Source organism: Protobothrops mucrosquamatus, unplaced genomic scaffold (genome assembly GCF_001527695.2).
Source record: "Protobothrops mucrosquamatus isolate PMUCROS unplaced genomic scaffold, P.Mucros_1.0 scaffold39, whole genome shotgun sequence".
Lineage (NCBI taxonomy): Eukaryota > Metazoa > Chordata > Lepidosauria > Squamata > Viperidae > Protobothrops > Protobothrops mucrosquamatus.
Window position 1 is genome coordinate 841,462 of NW_015386421.1, and position 20,593 is coordinate 862,054.

General features: G+C 39.5%; 1 protein-coding gene across 2 annotated transcripts; it reads right to left on the reverse strand.

Moving 5' to 3' along the window:
* Positions 1–10,113: 10,113 nt before the first annotated feature.
* PRDX1 (peroxiredoxin 1) lies at positions 10,114–20,373 on the reverse strand. Of its 2 annotated transcripts, none has more exons than XM_015811334.1 (6): positions 20,295–20,373; positions 18,097–18,213; positions 15,093–15,246; positions 14,071–14,193; positions 11,881–12,011; positions 10,114–10,525 (listed from the first exon to the last, which is right to left on the reverse strand). In XM_015811334.1, the coding sequence occupies exons 2-6, from the start codon at positions 18,200–18,202 to the stop codon at positions 10,440–10,442; spliced, it is 600 nt and encodes a 199-aa protein (XP_015666820.1). In that variant the 5' UTR covers positions 18,203–18,213; positions 20,295–20,373; the 3' UTR covers positions 10,114–10,439. The 2 variants fall into 2 exon arrangements, with proteins under 2 accessions (XP_015666820.1, XP_015666821.1); XM_015811335.1 differs by lacking the exon at positions 20,295–20,373 and adding an exon at positions 20,149–20,155.
* Positions 20,374–20,593: the final 220 nt, after the last annotated feature.

The following is a 20,593-nucleotide window of genomic DNA, read 5'->3' on the forward strand; positions in this document are numbered from 1 at the left end:
AGGTTAGTTGAGATGTCTGAGGCATCAGGGATGTAAACGGTCTCAAAGTTAAAGGCACAATTTTTCTCAGGACCATATTAGCAGTAAGTTTGAGCAGTTCAGCCAAAACAAATAATACACAGATTCAAAGTAGCAAAAATTTCAAACCGGAAATCACTTTCACTTCTTGCTGAAAAGTATCAATCCATCGCCATTTTAGTTTCACTTTTCCTCATTCCACCACACGTACGGGGAGAAACTTGTTATAGAAGTTAAAGTAAAGTCCAAAATAAAAAGCAAGCTTCCAAAGTTGGTTCGTCTGCTTACAAGTAAAACACACAATTAACTTCAAGTTGCAGCGGTGGTGGCGGCTTCTAGCTTCGCCGAAGCGAAGGCGTCCTGGATCGCGGAGAATCCTCGGGGCTCCGGAGGAGTTCTCGCCTACATCGTCCATATAGGACGACTCGGGAACTCAACTCCTACCCCGGGCAGCTCACCTATCTCCTTATGCCCAGGGGAAAGGTATCAAGCCGTTTGACAGCTGATGCTGGCTGTCAAACCGGCTTTTACGCAAAACAGGCGGGAGGCAGCAAACAGCTGCGACCGACGAAATCGCCTGCCACCGGAAGTCTCCCGCAGCCATTTTTTTTTTCTCCAAAAAATAACTTTCGATTTTCAATCCTTGAGAAGAATGCTTAAAAGTCTGAGTCAGAGTTTTAAGTTCTTTATAAAAGATCCAAACTTCCTAGTTAGCTCCGTCTGTGAAAAATACTCACAATTTAATTCAAAAAAAAAATCAGAAGTGGAGACGTCGTCTGGCTTCGCTTGCAGCGAAGACGTCCCGATGTGCGGAGAAGCTCTGAGCTCCGGAGGAGTTCTCACCTTCACCTCACTGGGAACACCCAGGGAGGCTAGGGAACTCGACTCCTACTCACGAGCAAGCTCTCCTTCTCTCCTTTGCCCGGAGAGAAGTTTCAAAGCGCCCAACAGCTGATAAACGCTGTTTTAGCGCTTTTTATGCAGTCCTGAATGGGAGGCTGTCAAAACAACCCCCTTTGGCAGCTGCCGAGCCACCGGAAGAAGTGAGTTCCTTCTTTTTCTTCAGCTTCCTTCTTCTAAAGCAGAAGACTAAGTGACCTTGAACAACATCTGCTGGGCTCACTGATAAGAAGTGAGACATTAATTGCATTTAACACAGAAACTGTTTCTTGTTTTGGAGAACGGTGGAGGTTTTATTTTCAATCTCCTCCTTTTTTTCAGATTAAAACATGAAGAGCCTGAAATAAAGAAGTGTAAATTGTACTTTTTCCTGCCCTTGGACTTTTGAGGTGGGATTTTTCTCCTATTTTTGTTTCTTTCCTTCTCTTCTTGGAACATATTGTGATTATAATAGCACACTGATATTTGGATTATAAATCATTGGATAAGATGAAGAAGATCACAACACACCTAACAACAGCCCCCTCAACACTACAGAGTCCGGTGGTGCAGAAAACACTGGGCTCTACAATACAACAAGATAAATTTAATATGGAACTGAAAAATATGATACAGGCATTATATACAGACTTCAAGGAAGGGTTAGGTAAATTAGAAGAGGAATTAAAAGAGGTCAAAGAATTGATGGGGAAAAGTGAACAAAGACTGCAACAAGTGGAAGGGAAAATTGAATTAATGGATAAGAGAGTAGAGGAGATGGACAATCGACTGACATTAACAGATAGGAACCAGCAAAAAACGATTATCTCTCTAGAGATGGATAGAGCTGATTATTACTTAAGATTCCAAAATGTCAAAGAAGAAAAGGGAGAGAATTTAGCAGACGTGATGGCGGAAATATTAGCAGAAGCACTGGAGGAAAGCAAGGAAAAGATAATTAATGATATAGATGAGATATTTAGAATACATACTAGATATGCAACGAGAAATAAGCTTCCTAGAGAGGTCCACATAAGGTTTACTAAAAAAGCATTAAGGGCAGATATATTACAGAAACTGAGAAATGTCACAATAAAATATAAAGGAAGAGAGATAGTGATATTAAAGCAGATTCCAAGAAGAGTGAGAGACTTTAGAAAGGAGTATCAATTTTTGACAAAAGTCTTAATTGAAAAAGGGATAAATTTTCGATGATTAATACCAGAAGGAATAATGGTAAACTGGCAAGAACAGAGACACAGACTAGACACATTAGAGAAAGCAGAGCTTTTTTATGATCACTACTTTGGACAGCAAGAAGAAGAAAGGCTGAGAGGGGAAAGAGGAACTAGACATCAAGGAGTTCAGATAGAGAAACAACGGGGTGAGTATAGCAAAGAACAGGAAGAAAGGGNCCTACATCGTCCATATAGGACGACTCGGGAACTCAACTCCTACCCCGGGCAGCTCACCTATCCCCTTATGCCCAGGGGAAAGGTATCAAGCCGTTTGACAGCTGATGCTGGCTGTCAAACCGGCTTTTACGCAAAACAGGCGGGAGGCAGCAAACAGCTGCGACCGACGAAATCGCCTGCCACCGGAAGTCTCCAGCCACCTTCTTGCTGTTTTTGACTCCCCCCCCCATAGGCAGATGTTGCTGTTTGATGATGTTAAGTTAGTAACACAGTTGGTAAGTGAATCTGGCTTCCCCGTTATGAAAGTTATCAGTGCCTTGTAGACTTCAGGGCAGGGAAATACAGGTAGTACTTGACTTACAACAGTTCATTTAGTCACCATTCAAAGTTACAACAGAAAAATGACCCTTTTTCACAGTTGTGACCTTTGCAGTATCCCCATGCATTTTGATCATGTGACTCAAAATTCAGACGCTTAGCAAATGGTTCATATTTATGATCGTTGCTAGTGTCCCAAGATCATGTGATCACCTTTTGCAACCTTTTGACAAGCAAAATCAATGGGGAAGCCAGATTCACTTAACAGACATGTTACTAACTTAACAACTGCAGTGATTGTCATGGTTCTGATAGATGGAACCAATTAAAAGAACTTCAAGGCAAAGATTTCTTCCTTAAAGAACATTTTATTCAAGAAACAAAGTATCTACACTTAAATAGTTGAACCCAAGACTGAAATTCCCTCCCCCAGATACAAAGTAACAAGTTGTAATTCCCACCCCAGAAAGACTGTCATAAATCACATTCACCAATTAGTCTAAAATGTGGGCTCTCCTCCCAACTTCTCAACCTGCCAAAACTTTATCTAACATTGACCTTGAGTTCACACACACAGCTGCAATTGTTATGGCTAACTGAAAACACTGGAGCATTCCCCTCCTCCCCCTTTCTACATCTAAATATGTCAAACGGCAGAAAAAGCACAGTAAAAGCAAAAGATAAAATGGTTGCAGTTTCTTAATTGTCACAATGTTGACAGTGATTCAGTTAAGATACGTGGCAAGAGTTGTAAAATGGGGCAAAACTCAATACATTTCTCACTTAGCAAATTTTGGGCTCAGTTGTGGTCATAAGTCGAGGACTAGCCATATGCCCAATGAGGCTGTTTAACGTAATACAATATGTAAAATCTAGCTAGACAACTTTATTGGAACCCCATTAGAATGGCTGGAAGGAAATAAGTTCTTAGTCAAGGAACAAAGAAGATTTCAACAGGCAAGGTTTCAGGGAGTTTTCTTTGTGTTCAATTAAGGAATAATACTATCCCATTTCATTGAAAAATAGACAGATAGACCTCAACTTATGATCATTTGCTTAGCTTAAATCAGGGATGTCAAACTGCTGTCCCGCGGGCCGGCTGCATCACGTGGAAGCTGTGCCCACCCTATTGCCGGCAATGGCAAAATCGGCCTGATACGTTGCGCGATGTCATGTGACGTCGCGAGTTTGACATGCCTGGCTTAAATTATCATGAACCTCCCCAGGGAATACATATGATCCAGTGTTGAAGTTACAACTGCCAGGACACTCCTCCCATGATCACATGACCACATTTTGAGCATTCATCAACCAGCCTACCTTTATGCCTGTTTGCACCCTCTCATGGTCACATGACTTCATTTTATGATATTTTTGCTGAAAACCAGTATTTACTTCTGATGTTCAGCAAAACCAGGCATTGTTTTAACAACCACCACAAAACTGATCACAAAATTAGGTCAGTCACATGGGTGACCCACTTTATAACTGTCACAACGTACAACCAGAATGGACAGGCTCCATTATGGTTGAAAATGAAGGGCTACATGTTCTCAGTTACCTATGTCAGCTCTTTTGGTTTTGTTTGTAGATCTCAGGAAAACTTTTGACTCTTACCTCTAGAGCAACTGGGAAAAAACATCAGAGCATCTGCAACAGATAGTTATCGACCCTATTGTACATACTTTGTAAGTACACCAGTTTGAGGGTGAGATGTACCATCTCTCAGCATTTCTCAAATACAGCACCAGCTAGTAAAGAAGTTAAACAAGGATGCATTTTGCCCCCAGTATTTTTTAATTACTATACTAATGTAGTGGTAAATGCCATTAGCAAGGAAGAGTTTTACGCCCTCAAAATTGACTAATAGACCTACTGCTTTACACAGTAGCTGAGCTACTGTCACAGAGACCAGTAGGTATCAGAAGAGCCATAAAATCATTGATCCATTTCTGTAGAGAACTCTCTTTACATATTAACTACTAGCTGTACCCAGCCACGCGTTGCTGTGGCTCAGACAAGTTAAATGTTTTTACCTGTCACAGGTGTGACATCTATATAATAGTAGGTATATAAAAACACGCGTGTATTTGAATGCAACATTGTGTCAAAATTTCTAAGCAATCGGTGAAGAACTTTCAGAGATTTAAGATTTTGAACAAACGAACATTTACATTTTTATTTATATAGATGTGAAAACATAGTTTTCACTGGGCCTTCAAAGGACACATAATTGAACAAATCTCTTCTTGACATATCTGAGGGTTGTGCTGCATTATTCAGGGAAACAACTTACTCACATCTCTCGGGTTTCTTTGCATGCTCAGAGGAGCTCAGTAGCAGTCCACTCTCTCTTTTGCTCTAGAAGAACCCCAAATATTCCAGCTGCTTTGAAGCCAAGACCTTTTCACAGCTGCTCTATGTAGTGCAGTTAAATCCAGGTCTCAACTATGAAAAACCGGAGAATGTTCAAGCTGGCTTCCTAAGAAAACTATTTCAAGTAGGGCTCCTAACACTGCTGCACATTCAGAGGCAGAGTTTATAACAAGGGGATGGCTATGCAGGCTTAGATATTGGCTAAAAGCCAAGAATGTCATTAAGAGAGCAATTGGGGTATAACAAATTTAATTTTAAATCAGCATTTCATCTGGCTCAATTTATAAATAGCAAACTTGGGGAGGGGGAAGTCCTGGTACCATTGTACTTGAAGGTAGGAAGCCTTGACGTTTCAGCTCATAGTTAAAATGTGCTATAGCTACAGAAGGATGCTGTCTGCTTGGGGCTAGCAGTGATTTCCATGTGGAAGGTCTGAGCATTACCAGACAAAGCTGGCAACAAGTTCCTGCTGAAAACAAAAAAAAAATTGCTCGTGTACATAATGCTAAGCTTAAAGGACCTGACTTGGGTGTATGGCAGATAGATCCAGATAGGAATTCCAAAGTAGTTCTGTTTGTATCTATTGTATTTCATTTAAACATGCTTAAGTGCTATCCTAGTGATCACAAATTGTCTAAACATGACAATGTCTGGATTTTTCTCTATGTGCTGGAAACTTATTCTGCTGTTTACTAGTTTGGTTGTGTAGCAGTATTAGAAACAGTCCAGTTGACTTCATTACCAAGGTGAGACTAGAACTCATGGTCTCCCATTTCTAGCCTGATGCCTTAATCATGACAATTAAATGGCTCTCAAGTCGTAATATAGTGGTTAACAAATAATAATGGATGTTCTCTCCCCATTTGAATATTGCCAGCAAGGAGGAATCTAATACTGTTCTAGGCTAACTGTTCTATTTCTTAAAAATTCTTACCATGAAGAAATTCTTCCTACTATCCAGCTTGAGTCTCCTTTTTAATTTTAAGCTCTTAGATCTTAGTCTATTGTAAGGAGTCTGTGTGGTGTAGTAATTAAGGTGCCGGACTAGGAATCAGGATACAGGTTCTAGACCTCTCTTAGGCCTTGGGTCAATCACCCTCTCACCAAAAATAGCATCAGGCTCTGTGAAAACCCAGCTGAAGAACAGCCCTCTCATTGCATTTGTATGCACTAATAATTCACTATGGGAACTAGACAAGCATAGTAAAAATAAGCAGAATCTGCAATTAAGCAGACCAAATGCTAAGACTTTGTTCTGCTCTATTTCAACAAGACAAATTCCCCTTCCTCTGCATATGACATCTTTTTAAATATTTGTAGATCACTATCTTATATTCCCGTAGTCTTTTCTTTTACAAGTTAAACACACATAGCATTTGTGTTAAAAAATCATTTAAACCCTTTATTTCTTTACAAGGTTTATAAACTATTCCAACAGAAGAAAACTCTGAACAGTATTTAATCCCCTAGCTTCATTAATTCAACTTGGAACTCTTCAAAGTGTGGTTTAACTCAACATACTTTCCAGGTCCAAGATCAACAAGCAGCCAAGAAGTGTTTGTGGCCTTAGAATCTTGCCTGCTTCAGCAGCATGCAGAGTCTTGTAGCAGGAAATTAGTATATGTGATTTTGTCTTAGTCACAGGGGTTATAAACCATGGTTTATGTACTAACATGATGTGCTTATATTCACAACTTAGGAAAGAAATTAACCTGAGAGTAGTAGTCAGTCACCTCTCTGCAGAACAAATATGTGATGTTAAGTCTGTCCTAGAGGAATTTCTATTTTTATCAGCAGAATATCTTACCCTGAGGACCCATATCTCTAACAATTGAGATAGAAGACAGGATTGGCTTCTACCTTGGAGGAACTGTTTTCCTAATCTCTGTTTTCCTAATCTCTAACACTTTAGAAAGAGTACAGAGAAGAGCAACAAAGATGATTAGGGGACTGGAGGCTAAAGCATATAAGGAAAGGCTGCTGGAATTGGGTATGTCTAGTTTAATGAAGAGAAGGACGAGGGGGGACATGATAGCAGTGTTCCAATATCTCAGGGGCTGCCACAAAGAAGAGGGAGTCAAGCTATTTTCCAAGGCGCCTGAAGGCAAGACAAGAAGCAATGAATGGAAACTAATCAAGGAGAGAAGCAACCTAAAACTAAGGAGAAACTTCCTGACAGTGAGAACAATTAACCAGTGGAACAACCTGCCTCCAGAAGCGGTGAATGCACCAACACTGGAAGTTTTTAAGAAGAAACTGGACAGCCATTTGTCTGAAATGGTATAGGGTTTCCTGCCTGAGCAGGGGGTTGGACTAGATAACCTCCAAGGTCCCTTCCAACTTTTATTATTATTATTATTATTATTATTATTATTATTATTATTATTATTTATTATTATTATTATTTATTATTATTATTATTATTATTATTACTTCAGCACTAAGGAACCCTCTTGCCTTGGGGCTGCAGGGAATAGCTTAACTGATGCATGTGTCATGTGTCTGATTAATGAAACACTTAAAAGGACTTTCAGGCATATTTTTATCCTAAAAGCATTTATTAAGGTTACAGAGATGTCAGTATGGCATGGTGGAAATGCTTAGATCTGAGATTCTTTTCCGTTGCACATACATTCCAGGCATTTTTCCCTCCCCTATTTTGGGGTCATGGTTCACATCTTCCAATTAACTTGGAAGATGTGATTTACTTTCGGTTTCTTTTTCCCGGGCTTTCCTTTGCTGCCTGAGATAAAGCATAGAATTGTTCCAATGCTGCCTTCCTCCCCTCCACTCAGATTAACAAGTAGCATCCTTTGTGACAAGGGACCCTTAGTGACAGCCAACCAGGCCAGGTGAGCAGTAAGAATACTTTGATCCTACTGAGACACAAAGTTATAAAGAGTGGTTCAAGGGAGGTAGCTGCTGCTTTTGTTTTGCTTAAGGTAGTCAGACTTTCTGTGGAATTTTGTAGTCCACTGCATTTGGAAAGAAGTGTGCCTTGCTGAGGAATTCTGGGAGTTGAAGTCCACAAGTCATAAAAGGGCCAAGTTCGAAGACCCCTGGTCTAGACAATCATTAAGTCATGTATCAAGCATCCAATGAAGCGAACTGTACATTTTTTAAAAAAGTTCCTCTGATATGAATAACTGGCTTCAAACATTACACTAAATCACTTTGTATTAATACTGATTTTTTAATCAGGCATGTGTAGCTGGGTTCCCACATTGCCAAAAGGCATAGTTTATTACAGTAGCTGAGTCACAAATAGCTGAGTTTATTCAGTGTTAGAACCATACAAACCATATTATGGCTTAGTGTGGTGAATCAGTGGCACACAGATTTTTCTTCCAGTTTATTTTCTTGATTTTTTTTTCACTGCCCTGGAGTTGAACAAATGGGATGGTAACAGACTTGCTTACTTAAATTTAATTACTCAACTATGTATTAATGAAAATAGGGAAAACTTTAAAAAGCAAGAGAAAACAATGCTGAATTCTCCCTTCACGTATAGCTCATTTCCGTTCTTCCCTATAAATGTTCTCAGGTAAGCTCCAATAATGGAAATGAAATTTAATTTTTATGGTCTGAAATTATATCACACTAAAAATGCAAATACTGTACATGCCAGTGCTGCATTTATTTTGGCTGTAGAGCAGGGAAATGTTGATTGCCTTAAAGTGAAATTGCAATCTGCTGCACTTCACATGGTCAGTTATAACCTCAAATAAAAAGTAACTGCTTTGACACCCAAAATAAATCCAAGCTTGTTCATTTTGCTCTAATTGTATTACATCAAAATCTGCTATAGTAGACAAAATTAGCCTTTATCATCTTTATTTTGAAGTACAAGATAGCCTTTATTATATTTTTTGAAACCATTTGCAGGTTCTTAAAAAAATTCTGGTATTATTGCACATGCTTATTCAAAGCTCTTTTGAAGACAGGATAATCCAGTGTTGATATTAACACCTGAGCATCTTTTTTGTATTCAGGGGCTTGACAAGATATTAAGATTATGGTAGTAACATATTGTGATATTTTTTTTTAAAAAAATCCAAAATACAATTGATGCCTATTCCGTGGATAGGAGCCGTGGTGGCACAGTGCTTAGAGGGCAGTATTGCAGGCTAATTCTGCCAACTGCTGGCAGTTCGATTCTCACTGGCTCAGGGTTGACTCAGCCTTCCATTCTTCCGAGGTTGGTAAAATAAGGACCCAAATTGTTGGGGGAGGGAGGGAATATGATCTGTAAACGCCTTAGAGAGCGCAGTAAGGCACTATGAAGAGGTAAATAAATCTAAGTGCTATTGTTATTGACTAGATTATATGGTTGGAGGAAAATGCTAATGATAGAATAGTTAATATAACACTGATTAAAAGAGGTCTTAAGGCCCAATTCATACTTGCAGCACACTGGACACAAATGAGACACAGTTGTACACAATGTAATCAAACCTACAATTAGTTCAGTGTATTTCATGTATACAGAAAACACTTTGAGAAAATCATGGAAATTTAATCAAATGGTGCACATAAATTAATCTTTGAAATGATATTAGCTTGAAGGTGACAATAGTTGGTAGATGACTGAATGAGAAACAAAAGGACAGGTCTAGGCAGTACTCTGATATTCACATATTGATTACTAAAGCATTGTTCCCGTCCATTGGCAAGAACAGTGCATCTTAAAACAGTGTATCACTCATACAAGCAATCCTCACCAGTAGCAACAGAGGGACTGGCAACTTTGTTGCTAAGCAGCACAATAAATGTGACATCACATGATCATGCCTACCTGTATCAAATTTCAGCTGTAGTTATCAAGTGAGATACTCTTACAATTTCCTGCAGGCTTTCCCATTGACTTTGCTTGTCAGACACAAGCTGTGAAGGGCACAAAAGGCAGTCGTGATTGCAGGATGCTACAATCATTGTAAATGGGCAAGCACTTGACTCATGATCATCTGACTTTGGATAGATGCAACTGTCTCAACTTTAAGGACTGGTTGCAACTATTTTCAATGCCACTGCAAGTTCAAAGTTACAAGGGCTACTATGTTATTATTAGGATTGTTCACGTGTTTCTATTTTGAGAATAATTGATACATTTTTCAAGTTTTTCATAGAAGTTTAATAACAGTACAAAATACAAGAAAAGCCATTTGTTCCACATGTACCGGAAGGAGTCATTACTATGCTAACAATTGTCAGCTATGTGCATGAGTACAAGGAGCAAATTCTATACTTTGGCTGAGGTGAATAGGCTAAATAATTAGTCAAAATATGTCAATCTGTAATCCACTTATTCAGATCCACACGATCCAAAATAAAAGACTGTTCACAACACGGCTACTCTTTAAATAAGAAATGGCAAAGATTGCTCTGCCATATGTTACAGTACACTTTTTTTGTACAAAACACAACATACAACATTTATTTCTGTTTGGAGAAATACTCTTTACTCTGCTTGACATCTGGCTTGATAGTGTCACTTCCAGGCTGCCAGCCAGCTGGGCACACTAAAAATATATTTGAAGTTCGTTATTGGGTCATATATATATATAAAAAAACAGAGTTGCATGTTCATAACTAGATCAATACCCCCAACCTAGCAGAAAACAAGAATTGTACAGGACTAGAATTGTATTAGTTGGAAAAACCCTGTTGTATAGGGTTATTTGGGCCAAAAGAGTTATTATGGCCATAAACTGCAACTTTCATATTCTCAATTAGAAAACATTTTTAGCAATACAAGACTGTATATCATTAGTATCATAACATTATTTAGTATGATAGAATTTAGAATTATGTTACTGAATAAGCCACAACCACCTGAGTTCATCATACATTACACTTTGTCATAAACTGGGAACATGTGCAATACCAGATCTCATCACATCTGCTGAAAATCAGCAACATGGGCTTCTGATATTTCGAGATGGGAAAGATCAAATTCTAATAAGCCCTAAACACTGTTGCTTAAAAATATTCAGAATAAAATACTTGAGCTTTCTCCAAGAGACATGGAAAACAGACACTAAGCTGATAATTCTGATAATAAATTTATTTCATTTATTATGTAAATCACATGTGGCACTCTGTGCCACTAAACTCTGTTTGCACTGATTTTAGAGAATGTAACTCCAACATATTTTTACAATGGTGAATAAACTTATCCTCAACCTTTAAAGATTTTGTTTTTCATTGAAAGAAACTGTCACTTTACCAACTGCTGTCTGTGCAAGTCAGCCTAAAACCTGTACCACAAATGAGTAAATCTTTTGTGAACAAGGCTCATTTTTATGCACCCACCAGTATCAGCTTTCATCTTAATCATAAAAATACAATCCAAGTGGCAGCTGAAATCTATTTTTAATGTATGGAAAAAGTGCTAAAATTTCTCAAGTATTCATATGTATATAATTTACATAATTCTAAAAATACTGTATTTTTTGCTATGTAGACAAAATGTTAATAGTACTTTTTTCTTCTTCTTTTCAATCATGTCCAGTTCTCAAGAACAATGCCTGGACAAGTCACCAGAGTTTTCCTTGCAAAATTTTTCAGAAATAGTTTCCCATTGCTTTTCTCCTACAGCTTAGAGAAAATGGCTATCCCAAAGTCACCCAGCTGGCTTCATGCCTAAGGCAGGACTAGAACTCACAGTGCCTCAATTTCTAGCCTGATCCTAATCACTAGACCAAACTGGCTCTGAGTGCATGTTCTGGCTAACCAATACCTTCCATTTCCTGCTTTACCAATATAAGCTGGCAAATATACAAAGTTTTGTATAAAATTTCCCTAATTTTCTATGCTGCTAGAGCCCACTGGGGTTACGAAGCCAATAAATTTTTAAAAAGTAAAACTATCTCACCTTCTCCATGTTTGTCTGTAAACTGAAATGCCTGAACTAGTCGGAGTGTCTCATCAACTGAACGACCAACGGGCAGATCATTGATTGTGATCTGGCGCAAGATCCCCTTATCATCAATAATAAAGAGGCCCCTAAAATAGAAAAGAGCAATAAAAAAGTTAGAGATTATGCAAACAGCAATTCAATTTTCTCTAAATTAATTTTTAAGAATATAGGTCAAAGCAAATATTAAATATAAGGCACTTATTCCTGCACATGCTGTGTGAAACATTAGCTTCTTGCAGACTTCTTTAGCTTGTATAGTATAAGAAACATAATAGATGAGAAAATGAAACTTGCCTAGTATTATTTATCAAACAAAACTTGTATAGCTGTCCACCCACCAGAAGGCGGTGAACAATTAAAAACACAGTACAAACACTATTTAAAATAACAAACATTGAGGCCTCGATAAAGCTTACATTCATCCATCAACCACCCTGTGCCAGCACTATTTACATCCTGGCCCCAGTGTGCCTGGGAGAAAAGCCAAGTCTTCACAGCTTTCCTAAAAGCCAAAAGAATCAGCACCATCTATCTCTCCAGGGATGGAATAGGGTGAGGCTACTCCATATAAGGCAGGCACAATGACAGAGCAAGCATATTTCTGAGATCCCACTAGATAACATTCTTTCACTAGGGGGACTCCTCCATGCCCACCCTGCCAGATCTAGCAGCACAGGCAGAAAATAACAGGGATAGGCAGTTCTGCACGTAACCTGGCCCTAGGCCATGTAGGTTTTTAAGAGTGACAACCACCACCCGGAATTGCACCTGAAAGTCTGCTGAGAGTAGTGCAGGTTACACAACAACACTATTACCACTCACTACACTTACTCAGTGCTATTGAATTCTGAACTAGATGCTTTCAAATGCTTTTCATGGTCAGTCCAATTTACAGCACACTGGAATAGTCACTTGGGAGGTGACTAAGGCATGAGTGACTTTGAGCAGTACTCTCAATCAAAGAAAGGGTACAACTGATACATAAGATATAGATGTGCAAGGCTCCCCAAAGATGGAAAATCACTAGATATGGTGATTAGCTGGACATGGGGGACCCTAAAACTCACAGCCACTCAGTCTTAGCAGGTTTGAACCAATGCTGATACTTCCCATCCAGCCCACCCCCTGCCTGGCCATCGGAAAGCACCCCTGAAGGCATTATAGACGTTCCACTTTGTTCCCCCAAACTGGCAAAGACAACCACTGAATAGAAGACAAAAAGTATCAACTTTACATCTAAGATTTATCAAGCATTTGACAAGTTTACATACTTTACACGTTACTTTAAAGTTATCAGAATGTCACTTTTTTTCCCCTATTACCACTTGTCAGTAGCTTTTTTAAATATACTCACTAGGTTGAAAGAGGATGAGGTATTCATAGCTTTATCCTCTGAGAATTTATTTAATTCCCTTTTAAAGTAATCAAAATTGGTGACCAACCTCCTGAGTTTGAAAGTAGTAAATTCCAGTTCCACATGTTGTATAAAGAATTTCAAACAAAGGCAATATTGAACCCACTAACGTCACTATAACTCAACCAGCCATGAAAAACATTAGAACATGTTTTATTAGATGTTTGCCCTGCCTTTATTTATCAGTTCAAGATGGTGTACATATTTAATGCTCTTGCCTCCCATTTTTCACATAACCCTGAGAGAATGACTAGCCTCAAGTCACCTGGCTAGCTTTCATGCCTAAGGAAAGACTTCAACTCAAGTCTTCCAGTTTTGATTTTTTTTTCCTTACTGAAAAAGTAAAACTCTGAACAAAGTTTCCACATATTATAAGGAATTAGTTTATATTCCTTATTTACAGACATTCCGTACATTCCTTACATAACCAATTCTTCCTATAAAGGGAAGCAAGGTTTTTTTTAAATAGGATCTATCTGAACTTGATAATGTATGCTCAGATTCACATGTATTGGTTTTGCAACTAAGTAAATGTAGGCTTGAAAAGATGCTAAATAATGACTGCATTTAAACATAAGCATTAATAGCTCAAACCACAAACTATTGATCAACAAGATCTTGTTAACACACTAACAATTCAATGGGAGTGAATTTAATTTAGAAAAATTATCTGAAGGTGAAATAGGTTATCTGCTTGAAGAATACCAATCAAATGGAGACTGTTACATTACCTGTAAGAAATGCCTTCATCTTCCTTTAGTATACCATAATCCTTAGCAATTAGACGTTTTGTGTCAGAAACCAGAGGAATGCGCATACTGCCTAGTCCACCCTGTTTTTTTGGAGTGTTGATCCTTTAAGAAAAGTCCAGAAAGAATTCAAAAAATTGGTATACGATTTTTCAAATAAATACTTTTAAAATGACCAAGCACAACTGAAGCACAAATGTGCAAAAATAAAGTATTTTAGCAACTTTAACAATTGCAATGAGGCAGAGATCTAAAACTATCCTCCTCAGATTGAGTTTTTCCCAGATTACCAAATCTCAGTTCCCATTATAGGAACAGAGTGGAAAATGTTTTGGTGGTGCAATCCAACTGTCCTTGTGCAATATAAATTGCCACAAAAACTCAGAGTTCCTTAGCATTAAAAGAGCTACTGTGAGATGGAAGAAAAAAATGGCTCCATTTAGTCAAGGCGTTCCCAACCGGGGGTGACACACACTCCAGGGGGTGCGAAAACTTGGGTTTTCAAAATTTTAGTGTATATGCATAATTTGTTGGCGTTATTTTGAACTTTTGTAAGTAAGCGGTACGAGAATATATCAGAAGCGTTCTAGGGATGTGGGGTATAGAAAAGGTTGGGAGCCGCTGATTTAGTCTCTAAGCTTTAACAGGCTCTAAAAATCTTTAAAGCTCCGCATAAGCAAGTTTGTGACAGTTATCTAGAGATTCACTTCTTTTTCAGCTATCAATTTTTCAAGTTGTTGAGGAATTAGGTTTCATCTCTACTACAAATGAATTGGTTAGTACATAAAGTGTCATCAGAAATATAAAGATAAAGCTTGCTGATGAAATCACTTCAGGGCAGTTGTTCCATTTCATTTGAACCCATCTTTCAACCTGTACCTGTTCATCAAGGGTAAACCACACTAACCTCAAAGGTTTTGGTTTGAACAGAAACACACAAGGTTTCTATTTTCTAGGAAAAAGTTCTTTGACAGTATGAAAGCCCCAAACCCAAGGATTCTTACCAGGCTAGATGGCAAAAATGAGAATCAACGGAAGCACCAATCACCTCACAATTTATTTTCTTAAATTCATCAGAACGGTCACTGAATGAAATAATTTCAGTTGGGCAGACAAAGGTGAAATCAAGTGGATAGAAGAAGAGTACAATGTATTTCCCTAGGAAAAAGTTGAAAAGATAAGTCAATAGCATGGAAGAATTTCTTTCATACGCAAATTGATATGGTTACAGCAAGATATAATTATTATGGATGTGCACAAAATGGAAAGCGTTCTGAAACCAAAACAAACCATTGCATTCTACAGGTTCTGATAGAACCATTTTGGATTTGTCATGTGGTGACTGAAATGAAAGTCAGTGGTCACTCAACTTCTTTGTTCTGCCCCTATACTTTCACTACCCTTGAACAATTTCTGCCCTATGTGAATGTATTAACCAGAACAAAACAGTCTCATTTCATTCAGAATATGAACCAAAACTTTCAAACACATGCATTTTAAGTCAGCCATGGATCATCCAAAATCATGCATGGGATGCTTTGCACATTCCTAGTGCTAAATCCCATATTCCAGAATTCAAATATTAGAGCAATTTTATGGCATCTCTGCAGATTTACTGATACAACTGAGAATGATATATAATTATCAAAAGTTCTTCTTAAGCAGCCATATTTGTGGGTGCTTCATATACAACTCTATAAAACAGTAGGCACCTATCTTTAAAAGCATGCAAGTTTCAACACAAAAATATCAAACACCAGATATATTAGCACAATGGTAGTGTATTATTCCTTCACTAACCAATTATGCTACATACCTACCGTGTTTCCCTGAAAATAAAACCCAGCCAGAAAATAAGCCCTAGCATGACTTTTCAGAATGTTCGTAATATAAGCTCTACCCCCAAAATAAGCCCCAGAATTGTGGTTGCCAGGGAGGGAACAAGGGGCATGGCCAGCTCGTCACTCACATTGGGGGGCAACTGTGAGGGCCCAGGTGGGGCTAGGGAGGATCCAGGGATCTCTGGTGGAGGAGGGGCAGGACCAGGGTGGGCGCCAGGACCTGATCTACCGGAGGAGCTTCGCCGACCCTCTTGGGTTGTGTGGGGCAGCTCTGGGGCTGGGCTCGGCGGGGCGGGGAGTCCCAGCTGCCTCTTGGGGATGGGGGAGGGCTCCCTGCCCTTCCCATTCGCTGGAGCTGTCACAGGTGCGGCACCGGGCTCGCAGGAGGAAGAGGTTGGATGGTGGGAGCCAAGCATGCAGGGGCTGTGGCATGGCACCAGTCCCGCCCCACCACCTGCCTCGCCTGTTCGGGAATGGCTTCTCCCACGTTCTCCTTCTTCCTTCTCCTTTGAATAGCCCTTCACTCCAGTTGCTGCTTTTTCAGTCCCTGATCTTAGTTTGTTCGGAGCCTATGCAGAGCATCTTTGGAAACGAAGCCCCACAGTGCCTGGGTGGAGTGAGAACCATTCCCTTTGCTTTTGGACTGGCTCTGAAATGGGCTGGAAGGAACGACCTGAGACCTCCAATCTGGCTTTGCCGCAAGCAAGGGGATTGGTGGCTAGTTTGTTGGGTGAATTTTAGCCAGGGTGATCAATTTAGCGAAGTGAGATTTAGCAGGCCAAGTGTGCAGGGGCTGCGGCATGGCGTCACCTCCGCCCCACCACCTGCCTCGCCTTGGTGGCACTAGCCAGGGGCAGAGGCATGGGGGGGGGGGAAGGCGGATGTGTGGCACGTCCAGTGGGCCTCTTTGTCCGCCTGCTGCTTGAAGGGCAAAAAAATAAGACATCACCTGAAAATAAGCCCTAATGGGTCTTTTGGAGCAAAATGAATATAAGATCCAGGCTTATATTTGGGGAAATACAGTATCAGTTGCCAGCATAATTCAGCTGTTGGCCACCAGCTGTAGTAACTACTTAAGGCCAAGGCAAATTAAAGCAGGTGCTATCAATATAGTGCTCCCCCCAAACACACAATCAAAAGTCATATTTCTACAATAATGTGCTGAGGGCCACAATGTTGCCAAATAACTTACTCTGGATTTATTCAACGAGCCTCAACTGTCAGATTCCTGTAAACATCAGGTTCTTGTTTCTCCATTGCCAAATAACATTTGGCCGAGTCATAACCAACATAGCATTTTAACACTGGGCTGCCACAACATCAAGTAAAGGGAGAACTGGTTGTTTTACTTTTGGGATTGTGTTTTTTCTGCCAAAGGCAGTAGGAAATTGACTCTGAGAGATGCTCTCCTAAAATCCAGCTTTGAGACCAACTACACTAGAGAGGATATAAAGTAAACCATATTTAATCATCTAACCTATTAGCTAAGAGTTGTGAGAGCCAACTCATCTGGAGAGCATATGGAAGTTTTTAAGAAGAGACTGGACAGCCATTTGTCTGAAATGGTATAGGATTTCCTGCCTGAGCAGGGGGTTGGACTAAAATATTATTATTATTATTATTATTATTATTATTATTATTATTATTATTAATAATAATATATACATATATACCTATAGGTAAAGCTTGTGGGTTGGTTTCCAAACATTTCGTTTATCAGGCTAATAACAAAGTGTGTGTGTGTGTGTAAAACAAACGAACCAACTGATTGCTATAATTATCTCATGATTTGACTGGTGAGAGAAGCACACCACTTCCTCCATGTTACTTATATGCACACTGTGTACTACTGTATATATTCAGCTGGCTAATTTAGGCTTGAAGTGGACACCTCACCCATTTCCAAGATACCATCCTATTTTATAATATATCCTGTTCAGAAGATGTAATTATTCCCATCTTCTGAACAACATTTATAAGTTAAATGTTGTTCCATTCGTATGCATAATGCATTTTGGTATAAATCACTTGTGAGATGCTCAAACTGTTTTTGTAATCTTAAACAGAATATTTCAGAAGCAAAGACCCTGGGTTTGGGACCAGGATCCTTTCCTTTTTATCTGCATAACACCACCTCCTCCAATCCAACAAGCTTTATTGGACTTACCTCTATAGTCAGAAAGTGTAATATCTTTGAATTGCCCATCTGGCATTACTGCTGTGGCCTTGAAATCTGGGGCTGGTTTCCCAATGAAAGCATTTCCTGAAGACATTCTGATTGAAGCTTAAGAGAGAGAAATGATTAGGAAATATTTTGCCATCACCTGAAAGAGGATTGATAGTGCAGCTGGCCAAACTATTCAGAACTTCATAAATTTTAGAAACTGAAATTTAATGGCCTAAAAAGAAAAATGATCTTAAGCCTTTAAACAATCATTCATGTTAGAATTCACCTATAACAGTGATGGCGAACCTTTTAGAGACTGAGTGCCCAAACTGCAATCCAAAACCCACTTATGCATCGTCGAGTGCCGGGTGGGTGTGGCCCATTGGCTGGGTGCGGCCCATTGGCTGGGCGTGGCTGCGGTGGTAACGGCAGACTGGGTGGGACTAAAAAGTTCAATCAATCAATTCCAATTTTGCAAGATCTTTTTTTTTCCCACGAGAAGTTGAAATTGACTGATTGAACCTTTTTTTTTTTTTTTTGCACACGGCGGTGAAAAGGTTTTATAAAACCCAGCTGAAGGCCTAGGACTGGGGCGACGGCACGCGTGCCCACAGAGAGGGCTCTGAGCGCCACCTCTGGCACCCGTGCCATAGGTTCGCCACTACTGACCTATAACAATTACCCAAACTACAGATCAACATACTTTTGTTAATACAGATTTTCTTAATACAGGACAGCATTTTTTTTCTACATTTATCAACCATCAGCTAGGATGAGACTATGACCTAGGAAACCAGCAAATATTCTAGCTGGCTCAATTCCTAAAATTGAATTTTAAATCATATAGTGGGCCTAAAGTTCTTTATACAGTACAACCTTCTGCTAAATTTATGCAGCCATAGATTTTCCAATCCCCAATTTTATCAAGCACAAACTTCTGGCATATATTATTTACCACAGATTTTGAGAACCAGCAAAAGCTAAACATTGTAGACAAATAATATTTGTAGATTCTCCTAACAATACCAATTAAATGTATATATTCAAGTCATAATCTGTACCAAATATAAAAAACACAACTAAATGCAAATTAGCTTTACCCAAAATGAACCCCCATAATTCTAGGTGCTGGCCATATCAGCCAGGAAAGAAAATGTATGTAATATATGCAAGTACTCCCAATATTCCAAACCCTGGGAAATTAAGTGTACAATTTGACATAATCCAATGCATAGCCAGCTTTTTTAAAAAAAGTTCACTGTATACATTTGTACAAGCTAGCCATTACATTCTGAAACAATTCTGAATATTAAAGCCAGCAAGTTTTTTAAAAAATCTTAAAGGCAATCTTTCAACAATCCAAGTTCAGATGGGTTTACTCTGGGGGGAATAGATTTCGTTTTCCATTACGCAATTACCCAAAATTGAAAGCCTTGAAGAGGAAGTTAGTTTATGAGTTTGCTTTCACCACCCGGCGGCTGTTGCAAATTTATCTCTCAAATTCCAAGGAGCTCAATGACATTTTCTCTCTAATCAGTTTGTAAAGAATGCAGCCTTTATCACGTTTTACCATGAACTGCAAAGCACGAACGAATTCGAACATCGCGCTAACCTCCTGTTAAATGTTACATACCCAGCAAGTGAAACAAGCTAGATTAGAACTAAAACAAACCACGCTGGGTCTCAACTGGAGCACATATCGATCACAATGTCTAGTAATCCCAAGAAACTCTAAGAAGCCCGAGTGCTCCGCTTCCAGCCAGAGCACCGAGCGTCTCTGCAAAGGAGACTCGTCTTAACGGTCTCCCTGTTTAAATAGCTCATTGTAACCTCCAGCCGATTCAACCGCAACATCGTTACAAGAAGTGCAAAAACCTTTAGTGGTGCAACTTAATTTAATAACCTAAGACGCCGCGCAATTTATTTTTTTTTCTCTTCCGCCTCCACCCATGTTAAGCCAGGAGGCACCTGCTGCGAGAAAGCCAGAAAAATCTTCCAATCTTCTCAACAATTGAAGTTAAACCCATTGATTTCATTATAAAAAAGTCTCACCCTGCTCCTCCAATATGCAATAAAATATCACCGAAAACTACGTTTCTCCCCCCCCCCCCCTTTGCTTGGGAGAAGCTGTTCCACAAATCCAGCCCCGGCTACAAACGAACCTCCCGCCACCCCGGCTCTCACCCAGCTGCGGTTACCTAAAGCGAATCAAGACGAGACTCTCAACAAAACGCGACCAGTACAAGCTAGAAAGGAAGAACCGCGGTTTACATGATTTTATACCCTCCGAAATCTCGCGATAGACGTGACGCAAGGCCGATACTCCTATCGGTTGGCTCCTTTTCCCGCTCTCTTCCTGCCCGTTGCTTCGAGATGCAGCGCCAGGGTGACTTTGCAGATTTGCTGCTCCTTAGCGCTCGGTGTGGGAAATGGTTGTCTAGAGACTCTAGAGAGCATTCAGATTACAATTCGGAGTGATGGAAGGATAAATGAATGA